The sequence below is a fragment of the Somniosus microcephalus genome, unplaced genomic scaffold (assembly GCF_052327205.1).
Source record: "Somniosus microcephalus isolate GS21.2 unplaced genomic scaffold, FLI_Smic_1.0 unresolved_chr1, whole genome shotgun sequence".
Lineage (NCBI taxonomy): Eukaryota > Metazoa > Chordata > Chondrichthyes > Squaliformes > Somniosidae > Somniosus > Somniosus microcephalus.
Window position 1 is genome coordinate 153274008 of NW_028225179.1, and position 26659 is coordinate 153300666.

Consider the following 26659-nt stretch of genomic DNA (forward strand, 5'->3'; position numbering starts at 1 on the left):
TCGATTGGGCTTATACACGCTGGAGTTTAGAAGAATGAGAGGGGATCTCATTGAAACTTATAAAATTCTAACAGGACTAGACAGACTAGATGCAGGAAGGATGTTCCCGATGGCCGGGGAGTCCAGAACCAGGGGTCACAGTCTATGGATAAGGGGTAAGCCATTTAGGACAGAGATGAGGAGGAATTTCTTCACCCAGAGAGTGGTGAACCTGTGGAATTCTCCACCACAGAAGGCAGTTGAGGCCAATTCATTGAATATATTCAAGAAGGAGTTGGATATATTTCTTAAGGCTAAAGGGATCAAGGGATATTGGGAGAAGGCAGGGACAGGGTACTGAATTTGGATGATCAGCCATGATCTCATTAAATGGCGGAGCAGGCTCGAGGGGCTGAATGGCCTACTCCTGCTCCTATCTTCTATGTTTCTATGTGACCCAATGCTTGGTCAAAGAGTAGGTGTTAAGGAGCATCTTAAAGGAAGAGAGAGAGGCTGGAGAGGTTTAGGAAGGCAATTCCAGAGCTTAGCCACGGCCGCCAATAGTGCGGTGATGGAAATCGAGGTTGCGCAAGAGGCCAGAATTTGAGGAGTGCAGAGATCTCGGAGGGTTGTAGAGCTGGAGGAGGTTACAGAGATAGGGAGGGGGAGAGGCCATGGAGGGATGTGAATACAAGGATGAGAATTTTAAAATTTGAGGCATTGCCAGACCAGGAGCCAAAGAAGGTTAGTGAGAACAGGGGAGATGGGTGAACGGGACTTGGTGCGAGTTAGGACACGGGCAGCAGAGTTTTTTTGATGGGCTCAAATTTATGGAGGGTGGAAGATGGGAGGCGGGCCAGGAGAGCGTTGGAATAGTCTGGAGGTAACAGAGGCATGGATGAGGGTTTCGGCAGCAGGTGAGCTGAGGCAGGGGGGGAAGCCGGGCGATGTTACGGAGGTGGAAGTAGGCGGTCTTGGTGATGGAGAGGATATGGGGTCGGAAGCTCATTTCAGGGTCAAATAGGACACCAAGGGATGTGTGGAGTCACCTTGGGAATAAACTGTGCATTAAATCACTGAGACATTAATATCAAAGCTCTGGTTGGCCACCTCCATGTATAAAACAGTAAAGCACATAATAAAACTTATAATACACAGGCTGAAAACACTGGTTTATTGTACACGGGTTATTAATACACGAGTTTATTGTACACTAGCTGGAGTGCCCGGCGGTGCCGACGCATTTTCGAGGGCATGTTGTTGTTGGAAGAGAGAGAGAGAGAGAGCGACTGTGGGGGGAAGAGAGAGAGTGACTGGGGGGGAAGAGAGAGCGACTGGGGGGGAAGAGAGAGAGCGACTGGGGGGGAAGAGAGAGAGCGACTGGGGGGGAAGAGAGAGAGCGACTGGGGGGGAAGAGAGAGAGCGACTGGGGGGGGAAGAGAGAGAGCGACTGGGGGGGGAAGAGAGAGAGCGACTGGGGGGTAAGAGAGAGAGCGACTGGGGGGGGAAGAGAGAGAGCGACGGGGGGGAAGAGAGAGAGCGACGGGGGGAAGAGAGAGAGCGACTGGGGGGGAAGAGAGAGCGCGACTGGAGGGGAAGAGAGAGAGCGACTGGGGGGGAAGAGAGAGAGAGAGCGACTGGGGGGGAAGAGAGAGAGCAACTGAGGGGGAAGAGAGAGTGCGACTGGGGGGGAAGTTGGCCCGATGGACACCTGCGAAGGAAGGAAGAAGGTAAGCTCTCCCTCCCTGTCCCACCCCCTCTTTCCCTCCCTGTTCCATCCCCTCACTCTTTCACTCCCTGTCCCACCCCCTCACTCTTTCCCTCCCTCACCCTCTCCCTCCCTCCCCCGTCTCTCCCTGCTTTACTCTCCCTCCCCCTCTCCTCACGCTCTCCCTCCCTCACCCTCTCTCTCTCTCCTCCTGTCTCTCCCTGCTTTACTCTCTCTCCCTCCCTCCCTCTCCCTCCCCTCCCCCCTCCCTCCCCTCCCCCCTCCCCCTCCACCCCCTCTCTCTCCCCTCCCCCCACCCCCTCTCTCTCCCCTCCCCCACCCTTTCTCTCTCTCCCCTCCCCCCACCCCCTCTCTCTCCCCTCCCCCATCCCCTCTCTCTCCCCTCCCCATCCCCTCTCTCTCCCCTCTCCCCTCCCACCACCCTCTCTCCCCTCCCCCCACCCTCTCTCCCCTCACCCTCTCTCTCTCCCCTCACACTCTCTCTCTCCCCACCCTCTCTCTCTCCCCTCCCCCACCCTCTCTCTCTCCCCTCCCCCCACCCTCTCTCTCTCCCCTCCCCCCACCCTCTGTCTCTCTCCCCTCCCCCACCCTCTCTCCCTCCCCTCCCCCCACCCTCTCTCTCTCTCTCCTCTCCCCCCACCCTCTCTCTCTCTCCCCTCACCCCACCCTCTCTCCCTCTCCCCTCCCCACCCTCTCTCTCGCCCCTCCCCCACCCTCTCTCTCTCTCCCCCACCCTCTCTCGCTCCCCTCCCCCACCCTCTCTCCCTCTCCCCTCCCCCACCCTCTCTCCCTCTCCCCTCCCCCACCCTCTCTCTCCCCCTCCCCCACCCTCTCTCTCCCCTCCCCCCACCCTCTCTCTCTCTCCCCTCCCCCACCCTCTCTCTCTCCCCTCCCCCCACCCTCTCTCTCTCCCCTCCCCCCACCCTCTCTCTCTCTCCCCTCCCCCACCCTCTCTCTCGCCCCTCCCCCCACCCTCTCTCTCGCTCCCCTCCCCCCACCCTCTCTCTCCCCTCCCCTCCCCCCACTCTCTCTCTCTCTCCCCTCCCCCACCCTCTCTCTCTCCCCTCCCCCCACCCTCTCTCTCTCTCCCCTCCCCCCACCCTCTCTCGCTCCCTCCCCCCACCCTCTCTCTCCCCTCCCCCCACCCTCTCTCTCTCTCCCCATCCCCTCCCCCACTCTCTCTCTCCCTCCCCCCACCCTCTCTCTCCCCTCCCCCACCCTCTCTCTCTCTCCCCTCCTCCCACCCTCTCTCTCTCTCCCTCCTCCCACCCTCTCTCTTGTAAAGTCTGTGGGTTATATGGCGAATTAATACACAGACTACAAGAGTAACTTTAACAGGACTTTACTATTCGAAGGTCAGGGCGAATCTGCCCAATAAATCCTTTCACAGCACTTATATACCGGTGTGGTCACCACCGGTATTACAGTATACAGTAGCCAAGATAAAGTAGTGCAACCCTTAAAATAGTTCTCGTAAAGGTGGAACGTTACATACACTACAATCCTCCCTTTTTAGGTTAACAGTATATATATATTCCCATTAATATAACATCATAACATATATATAACTTTACGTAAAACAGTTCACAGATTCAGTCTCTCTGGAGGCTTCCTGACTCTGTCCGGATAACGCCTCGGTGGTGTAGTAGTTTTCGGTGGTGTAGTAGGTTCTTCTGGCAAGGTCGATTCTGCTTGAAGGACAGTGTCAGGTTCATCTGATTCCAGTATTACCGGATCGGAGGTAGATGCTCTGGGTATCTCTGCTTCAACATTAGGCGTATAGAGTTGTGGAGTAGGTTGGCCCTTTGTGGATGACTCTATGATCTGGTCAACATGGCGCCTTATTATGCTTTCACCAATGTCCACGGTATACATCAGCGGTCCCAGCCTTTTTCCAATAGTTCCAGGCTGCCATTTCTCGGTACGGTAGTCCCGGGCCAAAACTTGTTGACCTATCTGGAAGGTTCTAGTTGGCCTTTCATTCATGCCTTGAAATTGCCGGTTCTCTATGTCCCTTCTGACGTTTGGCTTAATCAAATCCAGCCGGCATCTTAGTCTTCTATTGAAAAACATCATGGCGGGAGTTTGGTTTGTGACCGCATGTGTTGCATTCCTGTACGCCAACAAGAAGTTATCTACCTTATGTTGTAGATTTATGTCTTCATTACCCATGGCCTTTATGGCCTTCTTGAAGGTCTGGACAAACCTTTCAGCTAATCCATTGGTAGCGGGATGGTATGGGGCGGACGTGTAGTGCTTAACCCCATTGCTTTTTAAGAACTTCCTGAATTCTTCGGACACAAATTGCGGTCCATTATCAGAACAGATATGTTCCGGCAGCCCATTCCTGGCAAATATGGTCCTTAATACTGTGATGGTTTTTTCCGTGGTAGTGGAGGACATCTTTATTACCTCCGGCCACTTGGAGTGTGCATCCACCGCGATTAAAAACATTGAGTCCATAAATGGACCAGCAAAGTCGATATGTATCCTTTGCCATGGAGATGAGGGCCACTCCCATGGATGCAGAGGAGCTTGTGGTGGGGCGTTTTGGACCTTCTGGCATCCTAGACAGCTCTTGGTTATTTCTTCGATGTCTCCATCAATACCTGGCCACCACACAAACGCTCTGGCTAGGTTCTTCATTTTCACTCCACCCAGATGCCCCTCGTGAAGCTCCTTTAGCACTTTATGCTGGAGTTTGGGTGGAATCACCACTCTAGATCCACACATCAAGGTTCCTCGGCACACTGACAGCTGTTCTCTTCTTTGCGAAAATGCTGGCAACATTGGTTCGCCATGTGCTGGCCATCCCTCCACCGTTAAATCGTAGACTCGTGAGAGAGTCGGGTCATTTCTTGTTTCCTTTTCAATCATAGAATTTGTTACTGGTAGACATTCCACTATGGTTGAGTGGAACATCTCCACTGGGTCCACTGTAGTCGCCTCTTCTACCACTGGCAACGGTAGGCGAGATAACCCATCAGCATTTCCATGCTGTTTGGACCTTTTGTATTCGATGTCATATTGGTGTGCCCCTAGTAACACGGACCACCTCTGTAGCCTTTGCGCTGTCATAGTGGAAACGGCCTTGTTAGGGTTGAATATGGATACCAACGGCTGGTGGTCTGTCAGCAATGTAAACTTCTTGCCCTGCAGGTAATGGTTAAACTTCTTTACTCCCCACACCAGGCTGAGAGCCTCCCTATCTATCTGAGCATAATTGCGCTCAGCGGAGGTCAATGATCGGGATGCAAATGCGACTGGCCTTTCCGAGCCATTTGGCAACTTGTGTGAGAGTACTGCTCCAATACCATAAGGGGAAGCATCACAAGCTAGACGAAGAGGTAGCGTTGGATTGAAGTGAGCCAACACTTCCTCAGAGGTGATCAATGCCTTGCTTTTGCGAAAGGCCTTCTTACAGTCCTCGCTCCACTTCCATGGTACTTCTTTCCGCAACAGAGCATTCAGCGGGTGCAGCACCGTGGATAGATTTGGCAGAAACTTATGGTAATAGTTAATCAACCCCAGAAACGACCTCAACTGTGATACATTTTCCGGAGCGGGGGCCTTCACGACAGATTCGATCTTTTCAGGTGACTTGTGCAGGCCCTCTTGGTCAATGACATGACCACAGTACGAGATCCGTTTCTGGAAGAACTCACATTTCTGGCGGTTAGCTCGAAGGCCATATTCCTTCAACCTGGTGAGCACCAGTTTCAAATTTGTGAGGTGTTCCTCCTCGTCCTCTCCCGTAATCAGGATATCGTCCAAGTAACACTGAGTGCTTGGAATACCCTGTAAGACCTGCTCCATGGCCCTCTGCCAAATTGCTGGAGCCGAAGCCACTCCAAAAACCAGTCTATTATATCGATACAAGCCTCTGTGCATGTTGATTGTGAGATACTGGCGCGACTCTTCCTCGACTTCCATCTGTAAGTATGCTTGCGCCAGGTCTATCTTGGTGAAGTGTTTCCCGCCAGACAATGAAGCAAAGATATCCTCAATCCGCGGAAGCGGGTATTGTACCGTGTGAAGCACCGGATTAACTGTGATCTTGAAGTCTCCGCAGATGCGGACCTTTCCCGGTCCCCCTGGCTTGTTACTCGACGAAGGCTTCATGACGGGAACAATGGGCGTGGCCCACTCACTCCAGTCCACCTTAGACAGTACCCCTGAACGTTCAAGCTCTTCCAGTTCTGCCTCCACAGCAGGTCGTATCGCGTAAGGTACCGATCTGGCTTTGAAAAATTTTGGGCTTGCATGTTCTGCAATCTTGATTTTTGCCTTAATTCCTCTCAGTATTCCCAGTCCCTGCTGGAATACCTCTTTAGCCTCGTCCAATATTCTGGACAATCGTTCAGGTTTGACATCTTTCTTTCCGGAATCTACCGTCATTGTGTTTAGGGAGTGCCAGTCTATCTTTATTTTCCTGATCCACTCCCGCCCCAGAAGTGGTGGACCTCCCTCGGGTAGTACATATATGTCCATTCCTTGGTGTTCTTTGCCCTTGTGTCTCACCTTGACTTTTACCTTTCCGATGGGGTATACTTTATGCCCCGTGTATGTCTGCAATACTATCTCCGTATCCCGTAGGGGAATATGTTTGAATAACTTTTTGTAATCTTGCTTATTCATGACCGTCAATGCCAATCCGGTGTCCACTTCCATCTTCACTTGGACTTTTGCAATCTGTAGTGTGACCCAGATAGTTTGTCGGTCAGTTTCCTTACTCACATTGTGAATCCTCAGACTACCCAGTTCCTTGCTGTTGGAGTCTGAATCCGAATTCTGTTCATCTGAACTCTTCCCAGTCACCTTATGTACCTTTCTGTACTTCTTCTGTGGTGACTTATTGTTGCTGGTCTTCTTTCCTGACCGGCATACTTTAGCTATGTGACCAAGCTTGCCACATTTTCTACATTCTTGGTTTTTAACCCAGCATTGGTTCTGGTCGTGCGTTGTCTTCCCACAACGATAACATTTCGTTGTACCCGAAGTCATTTGATCCACGCTGAGTACCGCTGTCTTCAGCTGCATCTCCGCCGTGCCTCTCGCTGCGGCTTCGTGCGATGCTGCAATAAGGACAGCCTTATCAAGTGTAAGATCGTTCTCTTCGAGCAGTCGCTTTTGTGTTTCTTCCTTCGACATCCCACACACGAACTTGTCTCTCAGTGCCTCTGTCAGATTTTCCCCAAACTGGCAGTATTTTGCTAGCCTACGCAGTTCAACCAAGTACTCCGCGTTGCTTTCCTCTTTTAGTTGCGTTCTCACGTAAAATTTAGACCGTTCCGCTAACATCAGCGGGTGTGGGGTTCAAATGATCCTTCAGGACAGCAACAATATTAGCGAAAGACTGATCCGCCGGTTTAGCTGGTGATAGAAGATGCTTCAATAGCCCGTATGTCTTCGCACCCATTGAGTTTAGTAAGGCTAGAGCTTTATCATAATTTGCTATCTTATTGACCTTACAATATATCTCGATGCGTTCTACATACGTGGCCCAATCTTCCACATCGGAATCAAAATCGTTGATGTTACCACGCTAGGCATCTTCACAATCTTTCTGAGAACAACAACGAAATTTTTCTTTACTTTTTAACTTTTTTTTTCAAAATGGCGGTTTCCCGCGCTTATCTTCTTCCCTGCCTCCGAGGATGGCGGTTTCCCGCGCTTGTCTTCCTCTGGCGGGGGGGGTAAGCTTTGCCCTCGGGCGACGACCGCTGGCTTTCGGGTTTCGCAGCCTGCGCACCGGCTTCAGTTTATTCTGAAGCTCTCCCGCTCGCTCGGGCTCTGTCTCTCCCTCAGCGGCTTTCAATCGCGCCTCCCCAGCCCTCTCGCAGTCCGGTCCTTTCCTCCCCCGGCTGCGGCTGAGTTCTCCGCGGTTTTATTTATTATTTCTTCCCGCGCCTTACGATCCCGGTCGCAGCGCCTCGCGGCCTCGGTAGCTGCCCGGCCTTTTTCGCCGGTCGCGGTCGAGCTGCCTCCCGACGCTGTTGCGTCTCCCAGCCCGCTTGTAGCCCAGTCTCTCACACCGGCTGCGTTCCCGCTTGTAGCCCGGTCTCTCACACCGGCTGCGTTCCCGCTTGTACCGCGGCTTCCGTGCCCTACGCTGCCCCAGTCTCAGCGTCTCTGGCCCCGACTTCTGTCCAGCTCCTTTCCCCCGACTGTGGTCGAGTTCACCGCCCTTATCCTCCGTTTCTTTTTATTTCCCCCCTACTCACAGTCAACGTGGCTGACTTGCTTCTCGTGGCTGATCGGCTCACTCACCACCGTGACAGAAGGGACGATCACTGCCTGTTGCTGATGGAAGGCTTCGTGTCTGAATTCTTCCTTCTTCCTTGCTCTGCAGACTCGAGTCTTCCCTCAGCAGAACGACGAGGGCAGGTGCCTCTTCTCGACGCTCGTTAACTGCTTCGGATGTATCGCTGCCGCAGGGTAAGATCGAACTCGTCGCCACTGTAAAGTCTGTGTGTTATATGGCGAATTAATACACAGACTACAAGAGTAACTTTAACAGGACTTTACTATTCGAAGGTCAGGGCGAATCTGCCCAATCAATCCTTACACAGCACTTATATACTGGTGTGGTCACCACCGGTATTACAGTATACAGTAGCCAAGATAAAGTAGTGCAACCCTTAAAATAGTTCTCTTAAAGGTGGAAACGTTACATACACTACATCTCTCCCCTCCCCCCCACCCTCTCTCTCCCCTCCCCCCACCCTCTCTCTCTCCTCCCCCCACCCTCTCTCTCTCCTCCCCCCACCCTCTCTCTCTCCTCCCCCCACCCTCTCTCTCTCTCTCCTCTCCCCCCACCCTCTCTCTCTCCCCCCTCCCCCCACCCCCTCTCTCTCCCCTCCCCCCACCCTCTCTCTCTTCCCTCCCCCCACCCTCTCTCTCTTCCCTCTCCTCCCTCCCTATTTCTCTGTCTCTCTGACGTCTGTTCCCCTCTGTCGCTCTCAGTTTTTCTCTGCCGTGGTGCCCGATTTGCTACTCCAGGCCCCGCCGTCCGCCCGCTCTCCGGGGCAAGGTAAGAGCCGGGGCTCCGGCCCCACACCGCCAGGGATCAGCACCCGAGGAACCCGCCCACTTGCCCAACGTGAACGAAGACCCTCCTTACCTGTCACGGAGTTGAAGTCTCCGAAAGCGGCGTGCGCCGGGCCTCTTCCCCGTGCATTCAGGAGGCGCGGGTAGAGAGAGAGAGTCAGACTCGTGGGGGGTGGGGGGGGAGTTAGACGCCGCCACGCACCTACTCCGCGGAGCTCCGTGCCGCCACCGCAGCACCAGCCTTTTACTAAGATGGCGGCGGTAGCGGCGCTCGGCTGAGGCCCGCCCCTCCAGCCTTCACAAAGATGGTGGCGATCAGGGGCCGCTTGTTGACTGGGGCCGGGAGGTGCCTAGCTCTGTAACTTTCGAGCGCATAGCCGGACAGACGCACACCCGAGGACAGACAGAAGGACAGACAGAAGGACAGACAGATAGACAGACAGAAGAACCGCTTATATATATGGATGGGTTAATAATGTGCAGGTTATTAATACACAGGTTTATTGTACACGGGTTAATAATGTGCAGGTTATTAATACACAGGTTTATTGTACACGGGTTAATAATGTGCAGGTTATTAATACACAGGTTTATTGTACACGGGTTAATAATGTGCAGGTTATTAATACACAGGTTCATTGTACACGGGTTAATAATGTGCAGGTTATTAATACACAGGTTTATTGTACACGGGTTAATAATGTGCAGGTTATTAATACACAGGTTTATTGTACACGGGTTAATAATGAGCAGCTTGTTAATACACAGGTTTATTGTACACGGGTTAATAATGTGCAGGTTATTAATACACAGGTTTATTGTACACGGGTTAATAATGTGCAGGTTATTAATACACGGGTTTATTGTACATGGGGTTAATAATGTGCAGGTTATTAATACACAGGTTATTGTACATGGGTTAATAATGTGCAAGGTTATTAATACACAGGTTTCTTGTACACGGGTTAATAATGTGCAGGTTATTAATATACAGGTTTATTGTACACGGGTTAATAATGAGCAGCTTGTTAATACACAGGTTTATTGTACACGGGTTAATAATGTGCAGGTTATTAATACACAGGTTTATTGTACACGGGTTAATAATGTGCAGGTTATTAATACACGGGTTTATTGTACACGGGTTAATAATGTGCAGGTTATTAATATCACAGGTTATTGTACATGGGTTAATAATGTGCAGGTTATTAATACACAGGTTTCTTGTACACGGGTTAATAATGTGCAGGTTATTAATACACAGGTTTATTGTACACGGGTTAATAATGAGCAGCTTGTTAATACACAGGTTTATTGTACACGGGTTAATAATGTGCAGGTTATTAATACACAGGTTTATTGTACACGGGTAATAATGAGCAGGTTATTAATACACAGGTTTATTGTACACGGGTTAATAATGTGCAGATTATTAATACACGGGTTTATTGTACACGGGTTAATAATGTGCAGGTTATTAATACACAGGTTTATTGTACACGGGTTAATAATGAGCAGCTTGTTAATACACAGGTTTATTGTACACGGGTTAATAATGTGCAGGTTATAATACACAGGTTTCTTGTACACGGGTTAATAATGTGCAGGTTATTAATACACAGGTTTATTGTACACGGGTTAATAATGAGCAGGTTATTAATACACAGGTTTATTGTACACGGGTTAATAATGTGCAGGTTATAATACACAGGTTTATTGTACACGGGTTAATAATGAGCAGGTTATTAATACACAGGTTTATTGTACACGGGTTAATAATGTGCAGATTTTAATACACGGGTTTATTGTACACGGGTTAATAATGTGCAGGTTATTAATGCACAGGTTTATTGTACACGGGGTAATAATGAGCAGCTTGTTAATACACAGGTTTATTGTACACGGGTTAATAATGAGCAGGTTATAATACACAGGTTTACTTGTACACGGGTTAATAATGTGCAGGTTATTAATACACAGGTTTATTGTACACGGGTTAATACATGAGCAGCTTGTTAATACACAGGTTTATTGTACACGGGTTAATAATGTGCAGGTTATTAATACACAGGTTTCTTGTACACGTGTTAATAATGTGCAGGTTATTGATACTCAGATTTCTTGTACGCTGGTGCATGATATGTTTGCCTGACTTGATTTTGAACAGGAACTGAACACTGGTTTGCTGCTATTTTAATTTCAGTCCAAAGCCCTTTCTGAAGAGGATAATGGCTGCCTCGCGATCTCGTCTCTGTCAATTAATAAGTGAATATTAACAGAACTTTTTTTTCCCTCCTTTTTGCAATGCAACGTCTCTCAGTGCCTGGGGTGGACGCAGGTCCAATTACCACACACGAGGTGCCAACTGCCCTTCAAGCAGCACAAGTAGAAACTCAGGAGAAGGGCAGCGAGGAGGAGGATGAGGACGAGGAGGAGGAAGAAGAGGAGGAGGAGGAGGAGGAGGAGGAGGAGGAGGAGGAGGAGGAAGCGGGGTCGGAGGAGGTGGAGCTGGAACCGCCTGCTCCCTCTGAAACGGAGCCAACAGAGCTGGAGAACTTAGCCATTTCAAACGTTACCTCACAGAACCTGACTCTGTGGTGGACACCCGCGCCCTTCAGTGACTCGCTGGTCAGTACTCGCTGGTCAGTTCCCAGAACGCCACCACATCCGAAACACCTGGTGATCTCTCGGGTTTGACCCCTGCCGCTAACTATAACATAACCTCCCAAGTTGTGACTGACGACAAACTCTCAAGTCTTACAGGTAACCGAATAACGTGGGATTTATTGACTGGTTCTCTCCATGCAGGAAGCTATTAATTGGAAAGGCTCTTATCCACAGGAAGCCACATTGTTGGAGCACTCTCTCCCCAGACCCTTTCTTTCCAGGTTTCTGTACCGTGTCTTCGTCTGTGTATTTTTCTTACAGGCATGTTGCTGAAGAAATGACACAAAGTTGTGGAGATTGGGATTTTTTTTTTCTTCTTCTTGCGACCCGGGAACAGGAGGAGGATATTCAGCCCCTCGAGCCTGTCCCGCCTTTCAATGAGATCGTGGCTGATCTGTATCTTAACTCCATCTGCCCGCCTTGACTCCATATCCTTTCATTTCTTTACCTAACAAAAATCTATCAGTCTCATGTAGGAGATCTCAGTTAAGTACCGAATCGAGGTTTTGAAGATACGGAAAGGTTTTGCAAGGGTAAATACTGGGAGATAGTTTCCACCGGTTGGTGAATCAGTAGCAGGGGGTGTGAACTATCACTGGCAGGTCAAAGAGAGAAATACCAAGGAATGCTTTCACCCACAGAGAGTGTTCTTGGAGCAGGGAATGTTGTACTATAGGGGGAGCTATTGAAGCAGAGACTGGCCATCATTTAAGATGGAGCTGGATAGTATTTGTACACCCGTGGGGTGAGAGTAGATAGCTCCAGTTGGGATAGTACAGGCACCAATACGATGGGCTGAACAGCCCGCTCTACTGTAAATCCTGATTCAGTCCAAGCGGCAGAGAGAATAGGACCCATTCCCTGAATGAAAGCAACACTTTGGGATGTTCAGGCCAGGAATTCCCACTTCAGCGTTCCTGGTGCTCCCTGGCAGTGCGTGTTTGGGAAATTCCACACTCGCACGTGATTTTCCGATCTGTCAACCTCTTGACGGGGGCTGGAAACGGGTGGATTGGGAGAGAGAAGGGTGTGTGCGGGGGGGGGGGTGCTGGGTGGAAAAGGGGGGAGAATGTGGGAGGGGAATTGGGAGAAAGGGGGAATGGGGAAGGGTGTGGGGGGAATGGGGGTAAGTGCAGGGGGAATGCAGGGGGGGAGACTGCAGGGGGGAATGGAGGGGATAGTGCGGGGGAGCAGAGGGGAGAGCACGGGGGGAGCAGAGGGGGGAGGGGTGGTTTGGGGAGGGGTGGCTGGGTTGGGGGGGTTGGGGGGAGAGGTGGGGGGTGTGGTTTGGGGGGAGGGGGGGCTGGGTGGGGGGGTTGTTTGGGGGGAGGGGTGGCTGGGTGGGGGGGGGTTTGGGGGGAGGGGTGGCTGGGTGGGGGGGTTGTTTGGGGGGGAGGGGTGGCTGGGTGGGGGGTGTTTGGGGGGAGGGGTGGCTGGGTGGGGGGTGTGATTTGGGGGAAGGGTGGCTGGGTGGGGGGTGTGGTTTGGGGGAAGGGGTGGCTGGGTGGGGGGTGTGGTTTGGGGGGAGGGGTGGCTGGGTGGGGGGTGATTTGGGGGGAAGAGGTGGCTGGGTGGGGGTTGTGGTTTGGGGGAAGGGTGGCTGGGTGGGGTGTGGTTTGGGGGGGAGGGGGTGGCTGGGTGGGGGGTGTGGTTTGGGGGAGGGGTGGCTGGGCTTGGGGGGTGTGGTTTGGGGGAGGGGTGGCTGGGTGGGGGGGTTGTGATTTGGGTGGAAGGGGTGGCTGGGTGGGGGTTGTGGTTTGGGGGAAGGGTGGCTGGGTGGGGGGTGTGGTTTGGGGGGAGGGGTGGCTGGGTGGGGGGTGTGGTGTTTGGGGGGAAGGGTGGCTGGGTGGGGGGTGTGGTTTGGGGGGAAGGGGTGGCTGGGTGGGGGGTGTGGTTTGGGGGGAAGGGTGGCTGGGTGGGGGGTGTGGTTTGGGGGGAAGGGTGGCTGGGTGGGGGGTGTGGTTTGGGGGGAAGGGTGGCTGGGTGGGGGGTGTGGTTTGGGGGGAAGGGGTGGCTGGGTGGGGGTTGTGATTTGGGGGGAAGGGGTGGCTGGGTGGGGGTTGTGATTTGGGGGGAAGGGGTGGCTGGGTGGGGGGTGTGGTTTGGGGGAAGGGTGGCTGGGTGGGGGGTGTGGTTTGGGGGAAGGGTGGCTGGGTGGGGGATGTGGTTTGGGGGAGGCGTGGCTGGGCTTGGGGGGTGGTTTGTGGGCGAGGGGTGGCTGGGTTTGGGGTGTGGGTGGGCGAGGGGTGGCTGGGTTTGGGGTGTGGGTGGACGAGGGGTGGCTGGGTTGGGGTGTGGGTGGGCGAGGGGTGGCTGGGTTGGGGTGTGGGTGGACGAGGGGTGGCTGGGTGGGGGGTTGTTTGGGGGCGAGGGGTGGCTGGGTGGGGGGTGTTGTTTGGGGGCGAGGGGTGGCTGGGTTTGGGGGGGGTTGTTTGGGGGCGAGGGGTGGTTGGGTTTGGGGGGGCGTTGTTTGGGGGCGAGGGGTGGCTGGGTTTGTGGGGGGTTGTTTGGGGGCGAGGGGTGGCTGGGTTGCGGGGGGGTTGTTTGGGGGCGAGGGGTGGCTGGGTTCGGGGGGGGTTGTTTGGGGGCGAGGGGTGGCTGGGTTGGGGGGGGTTTGTTTGGGGGCGAGGGGTGGCTGGGTTTGGGGGGGGTTGTTTGGGGGCGAGGGGTGGCTGGGTTGGGGGGGGTTTGTTTGGGGGCGAGGGGTGGCTGGGTTTGGGGGGGGTTGTTTGGGGGCGAGGGGTGGCTGGGTTTGGGGGGGTTGTTTGGGGGCGAGGGGTGGCTGTGTTTGGGGGTGGGTTGTTTGGGGGCGAGGGGTGGCTGGGTTTGGGGGGGTTGTTTGGGGGCGAGGGGTGGTTGGGTTTGGGGGGGTTGTTTGGGGGCGAGGGGTGGCTGGGTTTGGGGGGGGGGGTTACATAGATACATAGAGATAGGAACAGGAGTACGCCATTCGGCCCTTCGAGCCTGCTCCGCCATTCAATGAGATCATGGCTGATCTTACCAGTTCAGTACCCCGTCCCCGCCTTTTCTCCGTAACCCTTAATCCCCTTAGCCTTCAGAAATATATCCAATTCTCTCTTGAAAATATTTATTGAATTAGCCTTCACAGCCCTCTGTGGCAGGGAATTCCACAGGCTCACCACTCTTTGAGTGAAGAAATTCTTCCTCATCTCTGTTTTAAATGATTTGCCTGCTATTTTTAGACTGTGGCCCCTGGTTCTGTGCTCCCCGGCCATTGGAAACATTCTCTCTGAATTCAGCCTGTCCAGGCCTGCCATAATTTTATATGTTTCGATGAGATCCCCTCTCAATCTTCTAAACTCCAGTGAGTACAAGCCCAAACTATTTAATCTCTCTTCGTAGGTCATTCCCGCCATTCCAGGTATCAGCCTGGTGAATCGCCGTTGCACTCTTTCCATGGCAAGAACATCCTTCCGCAGATGGGGCGACCAAAACTGTACACAATACTCCAGATGCGGTCTCACCAGCACCTTGTACAGCTGTAGTAAGGTATCCCTATTCCTATACTCGAACCCCCTTGATATGAAGGCCAACATACCATTTGCCTTCTTAATCGCCTGTTGCACCTGCATGCTCTCCTTCAGTGACTGGTGCACAAGAACACCCAGGTCCCTCTGCACTTCCCCATCTCCCAATCTATTGCCATTTAGATAATAATCTACCCTCCTGTTTTTACCCCCAAAGTGGATAACCTCGCATTTATCCACATTATAGTGCATCTGCCACGTATCCGCCCATTCCCCCAACCTGTCCAAATCGCACTGTAGCCTCCTGACATCCTCATTAGAGCCCACCCCTCCTCCTAGTTTAGTGTCGTCAGCGAATTTGGAAATATTGCATCCAATTCCCTGATCCAGATCATTTATATATATTGTGAACAGCTGGGGTCCCAGGACAGATCCCTGCGGCACCCCGCTGGTCACTGCCTGCCACTCCGAAAACGAGCCGTTTATTCCAACTCTCTGTTTTCTATCCGCCAGCCAGTTCTCTATCCACGTTAATACTTTGCCCCCAATTCCATGAGCCTTAATTTTGCATGATAATCTTTTGTGTGGAACCTTATCGAAGGCTTTCTGGAAGTCAAGGTACACCACATCCACTGGCTCTCCCCCATCTATTTTACCAGTTACTTCCTCAAAAAATTCCAGCAGATTAGTCAAACACGATTTACCCTTTGTAAATCCATGTTGACTCTGTCCGATCCTTTCCCCATTTGTCAAGTGCTCCGCTATTTTATCCTTAATAATGGACTCTAGCATTTTGCCCACAACCGATGTAAGGCTTACTGGTCTATAATTCCCTGCTTTCTCTCTACCCCCCTTTTTAAATATTGGGGTAACATTAGCTACCCTCCAATCCACGGGTACTGTTCCCGAGTCAATGGAGTTCCGGAAGATGATCCTTAGAGCATCTGCTATCTCCAGGGCCACCTCCTTAAGTACCCTAGGATGTAGTTTATCAGGCCCCGGGGATTTGTCGGCCTTCAGTCCCCTCAACTTACCCAACACCATATCCCTAGAGATACTAATTTCTGTCAGCTCCTCCCTCTCATTAGTCCCCATGTTTGCCGATATTCCTGGGAGGTTATTTGTGTCCTCCTTTGTGAATACAGAACCAAAGTATGAGTTTAATTGGTCTGCCATTTCCTTATTCTCCATTATATATTCTCCCGAATCGGACTGCAAGGGACCGACTTGGGATTTTACCAGTCTTTTCCTCCTGATATACCGATAAAAGCTTTTGCAGTCTGTCTTTATGTTTGCTGCAAGTTTACTTTCGTATTCTATTTTCCCCTTCCTGATTAATCCCTTTGTCCTCTTTTGCTGTATCCTGTACTGCCCCCAATCTTCCGGTCTGGTGCTTTTTTTTGCCAGTTGATATGCCCTTTTTTTTGATTTTATGCTGTCCCTAATTTCCCTCGTTATCCACGGTTGAGTCACCTTTTTAGGTTTATTTTTATGCCAAACCGGTATAAACATGTTCTGGAATTCTTCCATTCTATCTTTGAATGCTTGCCATTGTCTCTCTACTGTCAATCCCCCCAGAAACACCACCCAATCAATCTTACCCAATTCCCGTCTCAGACCCTCGTAATTCCCTTTATTTAAGTTCTGGACCTTAGTCTCTGATTCAATTTCCTCACTCTCCATCTCGACTGAGAGCTCGATCATATTATGATCGCTCTGACCCAAGGGGCCTCGTACAAGAAGATTGCTGATAAGTCCCTTCTCATTGCACAATACCCAGTCTAAAATGGCCTGATCTCGAGTCGGCTCCTCGACATATTGGTCCAGATAACCGTCCCGAAAACATTCCAGGAATTCCTCCTCCTCAGAATTTTTACTAATTTGGGTAGTCCAATCAATATGTAAATTAAAGTCACCCATGATGACAGCTGTGCTCTTATCGCACGCTTCTCTAATTTCCCTTTTTATGCCTTCCCTCACCTCCATATTACTATTTGGAGGCGAGGGGTGGCTGGGTTTGGGGGGGTTGTTTGGGGGCGAGGGGTGGTTGGGTTTGGGGGGGTTGTTTGGGGGCGAGGGGTGGCTGGGTTTGGGGGGGTTGTTTGGGGGCGAGGGGTGGCTGTGTTTGGGGGTGGGTTGTTTGGGGGCGAGGGGTGGCTGGGTTTGGGGCGGGTTGTTTGGGGGCGAGGGGTGGCTGGGTTTGGGGGGGATTGTTTGGGGGCGAGGGGTGGCTGGGTTTGGGGGGGGTTGTTTGGGGGCGAGGGGTGGCTGTGTTTGGGGGGGGGTTGTTTGGGGGCGAGGGGTGGCTGTGTTTGGGGGGGGTTGTTTGGGGGCGAGGGGTGGCTGGGTTGGGGAAGTGAAATCTCTGCCTTGACTTGTTTAAAATGATCCGTTGCTGGGTGGAGGCTGATGGGAAGACTCTCACTTTCCTTCTTTTGTCTCTTTCTTTCCTGTGTTTTTTTTAGTTTCTTCAGACCAGGTTGCTGGTATTAGCAACGTGACGGTTAAAGATATTACCCCCAAGGCCTTCCGCCTGTCCTGGAAGGTTCCGGAAGGGGCCTTCGACTCTTTTGTCATCCAGTACAGGGTCTCAACGGGCTCCGCTCGCTGGGAGGAGCGCAAGGTGCTGGGCCGCTTCCGCTCCGCTGTCGTCAAGGGCCTGAGCCCCGTCACCGGATACACGGTGCACCTCTATGGGGTGCGGGGCGGCCGCCGCACGGGACCCTTCGCGGTGCTCGTGACCACAGGTAACGTCTTCATGGTTAAAGGGCAGGGGGTCTGGCAGCGTGGTGGCGTCATTTTCAATCGCCACATCCCCCCCCCCCACGAACTTGCATTTCTATACAGTGCCTTTCACCATCTCCAAAGCACTTTACATCCAAAGAGGAGCTTTATTTTTGAAGTGCCGTCACTGTTGGAATGTAGGAAACACAATAGCTAATTTGTGCGCACATTTCTATCGACACAGTTGTGTCCGTTGGGGCTCAGTGGGCAGCACACTCGCCTCTGAGTCAGAAGGTTTGTGGGTTCAAATCCCATTTCAGGCACCTGAGCGCAAAATCTAGGCCGACACTCCCAGTGCGGTACTGAGGGAGTGCTGCACTGTCAGAGGTGCCGTCTTTCAGATGAAACGTTAAACCGCGGCCCTGTCTGCTCTCTCAGCTGGACGTAGAACATCCCATGGTGCAATTTTGAAGAAGAGCAGGGGGAGTTCTCCCCGGTGTCCTGGGGCCAATATTTATCCCTCAACCAACATCACTAAAACAAATTATCTGCTCATTAACACATTGCTGTTTGTGGGAGCTTGCTGTGCGCAGATTGGCTGCTGCATTTCCTACATTACAACAGTGATACATTCCAAAAGTACTTCATTGGCTGTAAAGCGGAGGCTGTGACAGGGGCTATATAAATGTAAGTCCTTTCTTTCTTTCTTGAGATGTTAATAGATCTGTTTGTTCCACGCAGGGTTGGGATGAGGAGGGTGTGCAGGTTTCCACGAACGAGGTGGTCATGTGTTGGTCATGTGGCAGGAGTGAGCTCGATGGGCCAAATGGCCCTTTCTCATCCCATGCTTTGTTCCGTGGGAGGGAAGCTTGCGAGCAGCCCTGGCACAGTCCGCACCGACAAGCTCTGTCTAAAATATCTGTGCCCGATCCCAGTAACGCTCTCGCGGGGAGGAGGGTAGGGGCAGCTTGAAGCTTTCCCTGTTGGCTAACTGCATGGTAGGGTCAGAGTGCACGTGGGTCCCGACCTTACCCTACTTCCTGTTACACGGTCCCGACAACAACAACTTGTATTTATATAGCGCTTTTAATGCAGTAAAACGTCTCAGGGTGCTTCACAGGAGCGTTTCAGAACAACATTTGACACCGAGCCACATAAGGAGAAATTGGGGCAGGTGACCAAAAACTTAGTCAAAGAGTAGGTTTAAAGGAGCGTCTTAAAGGAGGAAAGAGAGGTAGAGAGGTGGAGAGGTTTAGGCAGGGAATTCCAGAGCTTAGGGCCTAGGCAACAGAAGGCACGGCCACCAATGGTTGAGCGATTATAATCAGGGATGCTCAAGGGGGCAGAATTAGAGGAGTGCAGCTATCCCCGGGGGTTTGTGGGGCTGAAGGAGATTACAGAGATAGAGAGGGGCGAGGCCATGGAGGGATTTGAAAACGAGGATGAGAGTTTTGAAATCGAGGCGCTGCTTAACCGGGAGACAATGTAGGTCAGCGAGCGCAGGGAGATGGTTGAACGGGACTTGGTGCGAGTCAGGACACGGGCAGCCGAGTTTGGATGACCTCAAGTTTACGGAGGGTAGGACATGGGAGGCCGGCCAGGAGTGTGTTGGAATAGTCGAGTCTAGAAGTTACAAAGGCATGGATGAGGGTTTCAGCAGCGGATGACATTTTAAAATGTTTTAATTCTCGCCCACTTTCTCCGTTAGCTGCCGCAGACAAAGCGAAGCCTGGCGCAGTGGGCAAGCTCGACAGCCTCACCTCCTCTAACATCACGGACCACTCCCTCCAACTCACCTGGACTGCGGAGAGGGACTTTGACTCTTTCCTCATACACTACAGAGCCGAGGGGTCAAAGGATGTGCAGAAGCTCAGGGTGGCCGGCGACCTTCGCTCCTCGGTCATCGCAGGGCTCGGGCCCAGTACCAAGTACACGCTTTACCTCTACGGCGTCTCCTCTGGCCAGCGTACTAAACCAATCACCGCCATCGCTACCACCACAGGTAATTTCCATCCAAGGAATCACAGAATCATGATATTCAGTCCCATTGAACAGAGCGGCTCATCAGATACCACCTGAGATGAATTTCTAGGCCTTAGAATAGTACAGCACAGAAGGAGGCCATTCGGCCCATCGAGTCTGCGCCGGCTCTTTCGAAGAGCAATCCAGTTAAGTCCCACACCCCGCTCTTTCCCCATATCCCTGCAAATTGTTCTCCTTCAAGAATTTATCCAATTCCATTTTGAGGGCTACTATTGAGTCTGTTTCCACCGCCCTCTCAGGCAGTGTATTCCAAATCCTAACCACTCGTTGTGTAAAAAAGTTTTTCCTCATGTCGCCTCTGGTTCTTTTGCCAATCACCTTAAATCTGTGCCCTCTGGTTATCGACCCTTCAGCCCTTGGAAACAGTTTCTCTTTATTTACTCGATCTAAACCCTACATGATTTTAAACACCTCCATCAAATCTCCTCTTAGCCTTCTCTGCTCCAAGGAGAACAGCACCAGCTTCTCCAGTCTATCCATGTAACTGAAGTCCCGCATCCCGGGAACCTACAGAAACATAGAAAAATAGGAGCAGGAGTAGGCCATTCGGCCCTTCGAGCCTGCTCCGCCATTCAATATGATCATGGCTGATCCTCTATCTCAATACCATATTCCCGCTCTCCCCCCATACCCCTTGATGCCTATAGAAACCATTCTAGTAAATCTCTTCTGTACCCTCTCTAAAGTCTTCACATCCTTCCTAAAGTGCGGTGCCCAGAATTGGACACAGTACTCCAGCCGGGGCCGAACTCCTGTAAGCCTTACATCAGTTGTGGGCAAAATGCTGGAGTCCATCATTAAGGATGAAATAGCGGAGCACTTAGCAAATGGGGACAGGATAGGACAGAGTCAACATGGATTTACAAAGGGTAAATCGTGCTTGACTAATCTATTGGAATTTTTTGAGGGAGTAACTGGTAGAATAGATGGGGGAGAGCCAGTAGATGTGGTGTACCTGGACTTCCAAAAGGCCTTCGATAAGGTCCCACATAAAAGATTAGCATGGAAAATTGAGGCTCATGGGATAAAGGGGAAAGTTTTGGCGTGGATAGGGAACTGGCTGTCAGATAGAAAACAGAGAGTTGGAATAAACGGCTCATTTTCTGAATGGCAGGCAGTAACAAGTGGGGTACCACAGGGATCTGTCCTGGGCCCCCAGCTGTTCACAATTTACATTAATGACCTGGATCAGGGAGTCGGATGCAGCATTTCCAAATTTGCAGACGACACTAAACTAGGAGGGGGGGTGGGCTCAGAGGAAGAGACCAGGAAGCTCCAGAGCGATTTGGACAGACTGGGCGATTGGGCGGATAAATGGCAGATGCACTATAATGTGGACAAGTGCGAAGTTATCCACCTTGGGTGCAGGAACGGGAGGGCAAATTATTATTTAAATGGCAATAGATTGGGAGAGGGGGAAGTACAGAGAGACCTGGGTGTTCTTGTACACCAGTCACTGAAGGCGAGCATGCAGGTGCAACAGGCGGTCAAGAAGGCAAACGGTATGCTGGCCTTCATAGCAAAAGGGTTAGAATACAGGAACAGGGATACCTTGCTGCAGCTGTACAGGGCACTGGTGAGACCACACCTCGAGTACTGTGTACAGTTTTGGTCGCCTCATCTGAGGAAGGATGTTCTTGCCATGGAGGGGGTGCAGCGGCGATTCACCAGGCTGATACCAGGAATGGCGGGAATGACCTATGAGGAGAGACTATGTAGTTTAGGGATGTACACACTGGAGTTTAGAAGATTGAGAGGGGACCTCATAGAAGTGTATAAAATTCTGACAGGTCTAGACAGACTGGATGCAGAAGGAATGTTTCCCTTGGCGGGTGAGAACAGAACTAGAGGACATAATTTAAGGATAAGGGCTAAACCATTTAGGACAGAGATGAGGGGGAATTTCTTCACTCAGAGAGTGGTGAACCTGTGGAACTCATTGCCACAGAGGGCAGTGTACGCCAGCTCATTAAATATATTTAAGAGGGAATTAGATATATTTCTACGGGCAAAAGGGGTTAAGGGTTACGGAGAGAAGGCGGGGACGGGATACTGAATTAAAAGATCAGCCATGATCTCATCGAATGGCGGAGCAGGCACGAAGGGCCGAATGGCCTACTCCTGCTCCTATCTTCTATGTATCTATGTATCTATGTATAAAGGTTTAGCATAACTCCCTGGTTTCTGTATTCTCTGCCTCTATTTATAAAGCCCAGGATCCCATCTGCTTTATTAACTGCATTGCTAAAGGGATCGATGTCATCCTCCATCTTCACTCTCCAGCTGTTACAAAGAAAATAGCAAGTTCCCTCCTCTTTTTCTAAAGCTCTCTTGTTGCCATGACGACCACTGGCGTTCGTAAGGTACCAGTGTTAAACGAGTTTTAAGATGGGCACGTGAGAGAGAGCTGTTATATGAGCTCATTGTGAAACAATAAGAACATAAGAATTAGGAGGAGGAGTCGGCCATACGGCCCCTCGAGCCTGCTCCGCCATTCAATAAGATCATGGCTGATCTTCAACTGCAACTCCACTTTCCCGCTCAATCCCCATATCCCTTGATTCCACTACAGTCCAAAAATCTATCGATCTCAGCCTTGAATAAACTCAACGACTGAGCCTCCACAGCCCTCTGGGGCAGAGAATTCCAAAGATTCACAACCCTCTGAGTGAAGAAATTCCTCCTCATCTCAGTCTTAAATGGCCGACCCCTTATCCTGAGACTGTGACCTCTAGTTCTAGATTCTCCAGCCAGGGGAAACAACCTCTCAGCATCTACCCTGTCAATCACCCCTCAGAATCATGTGGTTTAATGAGATCACCTCTCATTCTTCTAAACTCCAGCGAATATAGGCCCAATCTACACAATGGCCCAGATCTTGCTGGAGCGGGGCATCTTGCTTCATGCCCTGTTAGTTAGCCTTTTACCCTCACCCTTCAGCTCGAAAATGCTTTGCGCTTTAACTTGCTGGACGTACGAGCTTGTATCGGTGCGGCGAGGGCAGCGGGGCATCTGGGACCTCCGTGAACGACGGGACCAGCAGTCTATCTCCTTAACCAAGGAGATTTAGAGTCATGAGTTATACAGCACAGAAAGAGGCCCTTCGGCCCATCGTGTCTGCGCCGGCCATCAAGCCCTGTCTGTTCTAATCCCATTTTCCAGCACTTGGTCCCTAGCCTTGTATGCTATGGCATTTCAAGCGCTCATCTAAATGCTTCTTGAATGTTATGAGGGTTCCTGCCTCTACCACCCTTTCAGGCAGTGAGTTCCAGATTCCAACCACCCTCTGGGTGAAAAAGTTTTTCCTCAAATCCCCTCTAAACCTCCTGCCCCTTACCTTGAAACTATGCCCCCTTGTTATTGACCCCTCTACTAAGGGGAAAAGTTCCTTTCTATCTACCCGATCTATGACCCTCATAAATTTGTACACCTCAATCAGGTCCCCCCTCAGCCTTCTCTGCTCTAAGGAAAACAACCCCAGTCTGTCCAGTCTCTCTTCATAGCTGAAGCGCTCCAGCCCAGGTAACATCCTGGTTAATCTCCTCTGCACCCTCTCCAATGAAATCATATCCTTCCTATAGTGTGGCGGCCAAAACTGCACACAGTATTCCAGCTGTGGCCTAACTAGCGTTTTGTACAGCTCCATCATAACCTCCCTGCTCTCATATTCTATGCCTCGGCTAATGAAGGCAAGTGTCCCATATGCCTTTTTAACCACCTTGTCTACCTGTCCTGCTGCCTTCAGGGATCTATGTACATGTAGTGGCGCTTCTTAGTTTCCAAACAGGCAGCCACTGAGCTGTGGGGCTTTTAACAACGAGTAGACGCGTGTCGAAATAAAACGTTCCCAAACGTAGCTTTGTCTTTTAAACTGTTTACTATAACACTTAACAAACGGAATTACAAAGCAAACACGTATAAACGAACACGGTCAAAAACTGTATTGCTCCAAACCTCACAACTTCTGCCTCCTTCAGCCACGTGCAGTTTAAACTGTAAAATGGCTGCACCCATGTGTGGCTTAGGGACTGTACCATTGTGGCAAGAATGAAGGGGGTGTCTCGGACTATACTACTGGAGCAAGAAAATAGGGGGTTTCTTAATACAATAAGTCGGTCAGGTAAATTAACTGTATTATGCTATTTAACCACTATTTTAAAGTATTTTCTTAAGCTTTCATGGCTCTTACATTCCGGCCCCTAATTGACTAGGCACATGAAGCATATCAATTACTCAAACATTAAGAGCCATAAACTAATGAGTTCAACATATTTACAATATAAGTGTCCACTTTTTTCGTTCAGGAACCTTTCACGCTGCTTCTTGTAGCAGGCAGAGCTTTGTGATCGGTCTTTCCAGGGTACTGGTCTTGGTTTGCAAACGAACGCGACGAACGACGCCTCTGGAGTCTGGCATGGTCTTAATTATTTTTCCCATCAACCAAGAATTTCTAGGGGCTGAATCGTCCACGATTAAGGCAATGTCTCCGACAATGAAGTTCCTCTTTATTTTGGACCATTTTCGACGCTCCTGTAGCAGAGGTAAGTATTCTCTTGTCCATCTGGTCCAGAAAAGGTCTGACATATACTGAACTTGCCTCCACTTCCGACGGGCATACAGATCTTCCTTTTTGAAGACTCCTGGGGGCATGGCTGGCTGTGTTTTCAACAACAACAGGTGGTTCGGAGTCAGGGCTTCGAGGTCATTGGGATCATCTGATGTCTTAGTTATCGGTCGGTCATTAATGATGGCTTCGACCTCGCACAGAACGGTTTGGAGTCCCTCATTGTCAAGCGCTTGCTGCTTCAGTACAGAACTGAGTAGTTTTCTTACGGTGCGTATCTGTCTTTCCCAGACACATCCGTGGTGGGATGCAGCCGGAGGATTGAAGATCCACTTAATTCCTGTTTGCATCATGGCTTCCTGTATTTTAAGCTGATTCCAACCTTCAGTAGCTTCCCGTAGTTCTCTCTCCGCTCCGACGAAATTAGTGCCATTATCAGAACGCATAATGGACACCTGTCCTCTTCTACAGACAAAGCGCCGCAAGGCGTTAATACAGGAATCAGTGTCAAGCGTGTGTACCACCTCAATATGAACTGCTCTGATGGTCAAACAAGTGAAAAGCACACCATATCTCTTGACAAGGCTCCGTCCTCGCTTTACCTCGAAAGGCCTGAAATAGTCCACCCCTACGTTTGTAAATGGGGGCTTGTCTGGTAACAAACGGTCTTCAGGCAGGTCTGCCATTTTCTGCTCCCCAGCTCTAGCGTGTGACCGTCTGCAAACAATGCATTCAGAGAGTATTTTTCTTATTACGGAATTAGCTCCTGGAATCCAGTATCTTTGTCTTAGCTTCGCAAGCACGTGATTCCTCCCACTGTGTCCAATACTCTGGTGTATATGCTGAAGAATGAGAGTAGCAACCCGGAGGTCCTTAGAAAGGATAGCAGGATGCTTGGCCTCCTCTGGCACAGCAGATTTGTTTAGTCTCCCTCCCACCCTCAGTACTCCATCTTGCAGTGTAGGGTCCAGCTTGTAGATATGACTACCTTTCTTGATTGGAGTATTTCGCTGTAGAGCTTCGATTTCTTCTGGGTATCTTTGTCTTTGACTGAAGCGAACTATCTCCTTCTCAGCCTTGGCCAAATCCTCCACGGTCAATGAATTCTTGCCCAATGTGGTCTTGTGCTGATGCATATACTGCTGTAGAAGCATTCTCTGCTTATCAGGGTTGTTAAGTATGTGTATTGTATTGAACAATTAACACAAAGACTTAAACGTATAACTCAAACAGGTCTTTACTGGTTGGAGGTAGGGACTGCACGTAGGTCTTTACTTCATGCCCACAGGCGGGAACTGAGGGGAGATCAGTACCCACAGTACTATTTATACCCCATGGCCAGGAGTGGTACTGCGTATCACTACGCCCTACAAGTAGTGCAGTCCTGTCCATAGGTTCAAAGTAGCACACATATTACATACACAACATTCCTCCCTTCTTAGCTTTACAGTCATCTCCCCATTTAACATAACGTAATAACCTATATACATATATAACTTCAGGTTTACATAACAGAATAACATAGATACATAGATAACTTCATGTCAAAACAGATCACAGATTCAGTCTCTGCGGAAAACAGTTCACAGATTAAATCTCTGTGGTGTAGTCGGTTCACGTTGCTGGAGTGACTCATTCAATAGTCCTTCCATGGATTTAACAGTTTGAACTTCCGAACTGAATTGGCTCCGTTCGGAGGGACCACGTGTGTGATCTGGTAGAGGTAATAATGGTTCAGATGGGTCATCTTCTGTTTCGACTTTTCCTTTTCTGCTTCTTGGAGACTCTCTGGGCTCCACTGTCAGCTGCCAGCTGCATGCGCAGTTCCTCCTTCTCTTCCTCCTTTTTCCGTAGTAGAGCCACCTTCTCCCGATGTTCCGTAGACTTTCGGTGCTCCTCCATGATTTCTGTATGGTGGGAGTCGAAGTTACAAGTTGGGCAGGAGAGGACATAGTAATATTCGGTGTCGTCCTGATCTAGGCCAGCGAGAGGGTCTTCTATTTCCTCCATACCCAGCTGGGCGTTAGCCAGCTTTTGTTCCAAGTCCAGACATCTTTCCTGAAGAGACTTCTTCATGCGTACCTCTTCATCCAGCTTTTTCTGGGCTTTCAGCAAGTCGTTTACTAATGACCTCATTTGAGATTTTACTACTTCAACTTCTTTTGGAGATTGATTGATCGGACTATTCAATCCCTCTACCGGAGCAGCTGTTTCAGCGGTCTGTTGTTCTACGTTGACGTGAGTCAGCGTACTTTTGGCATCCAAGGGCTGCTCTGTTGCAGTCATCTCAGTCTGTGTTGCCACCTCAGCTCTTCCAATAACCTTTGAGAGCTCCAAACCCCTTTCGTTTGAATATTGAAGTTCGTGTTCAAGTTTTTCCCATTTCAGAGTCCTGTCCTTCAGCATATGCAGGAG

The 26659-nt window shown here is 50.7% G+C and overlaps 1 protein-coding gene across 1 annotated transcript in view; it reads left to right on the top strand.

The window, feature by feature from the left end:
* LOC147096268 (tenascin-X-like) overlaps positions 1-26659 on the top strand; it is a 442953-nt gene that overhangs the window by 224151 nt on the left and 192143 nt on the right. The window contains 4 exon segments of the mRNA XM_085975125.1: positions 11079-11377; positions 11380-11521; positions 17379-17660; positions 19346-19639. Of these exon segments, the coding sequence (XP_085831251.1) occupies positions 11079-11377; positions 11380-11521; positions 17379-17660; positions 19346-19639 (1017 nt within the window).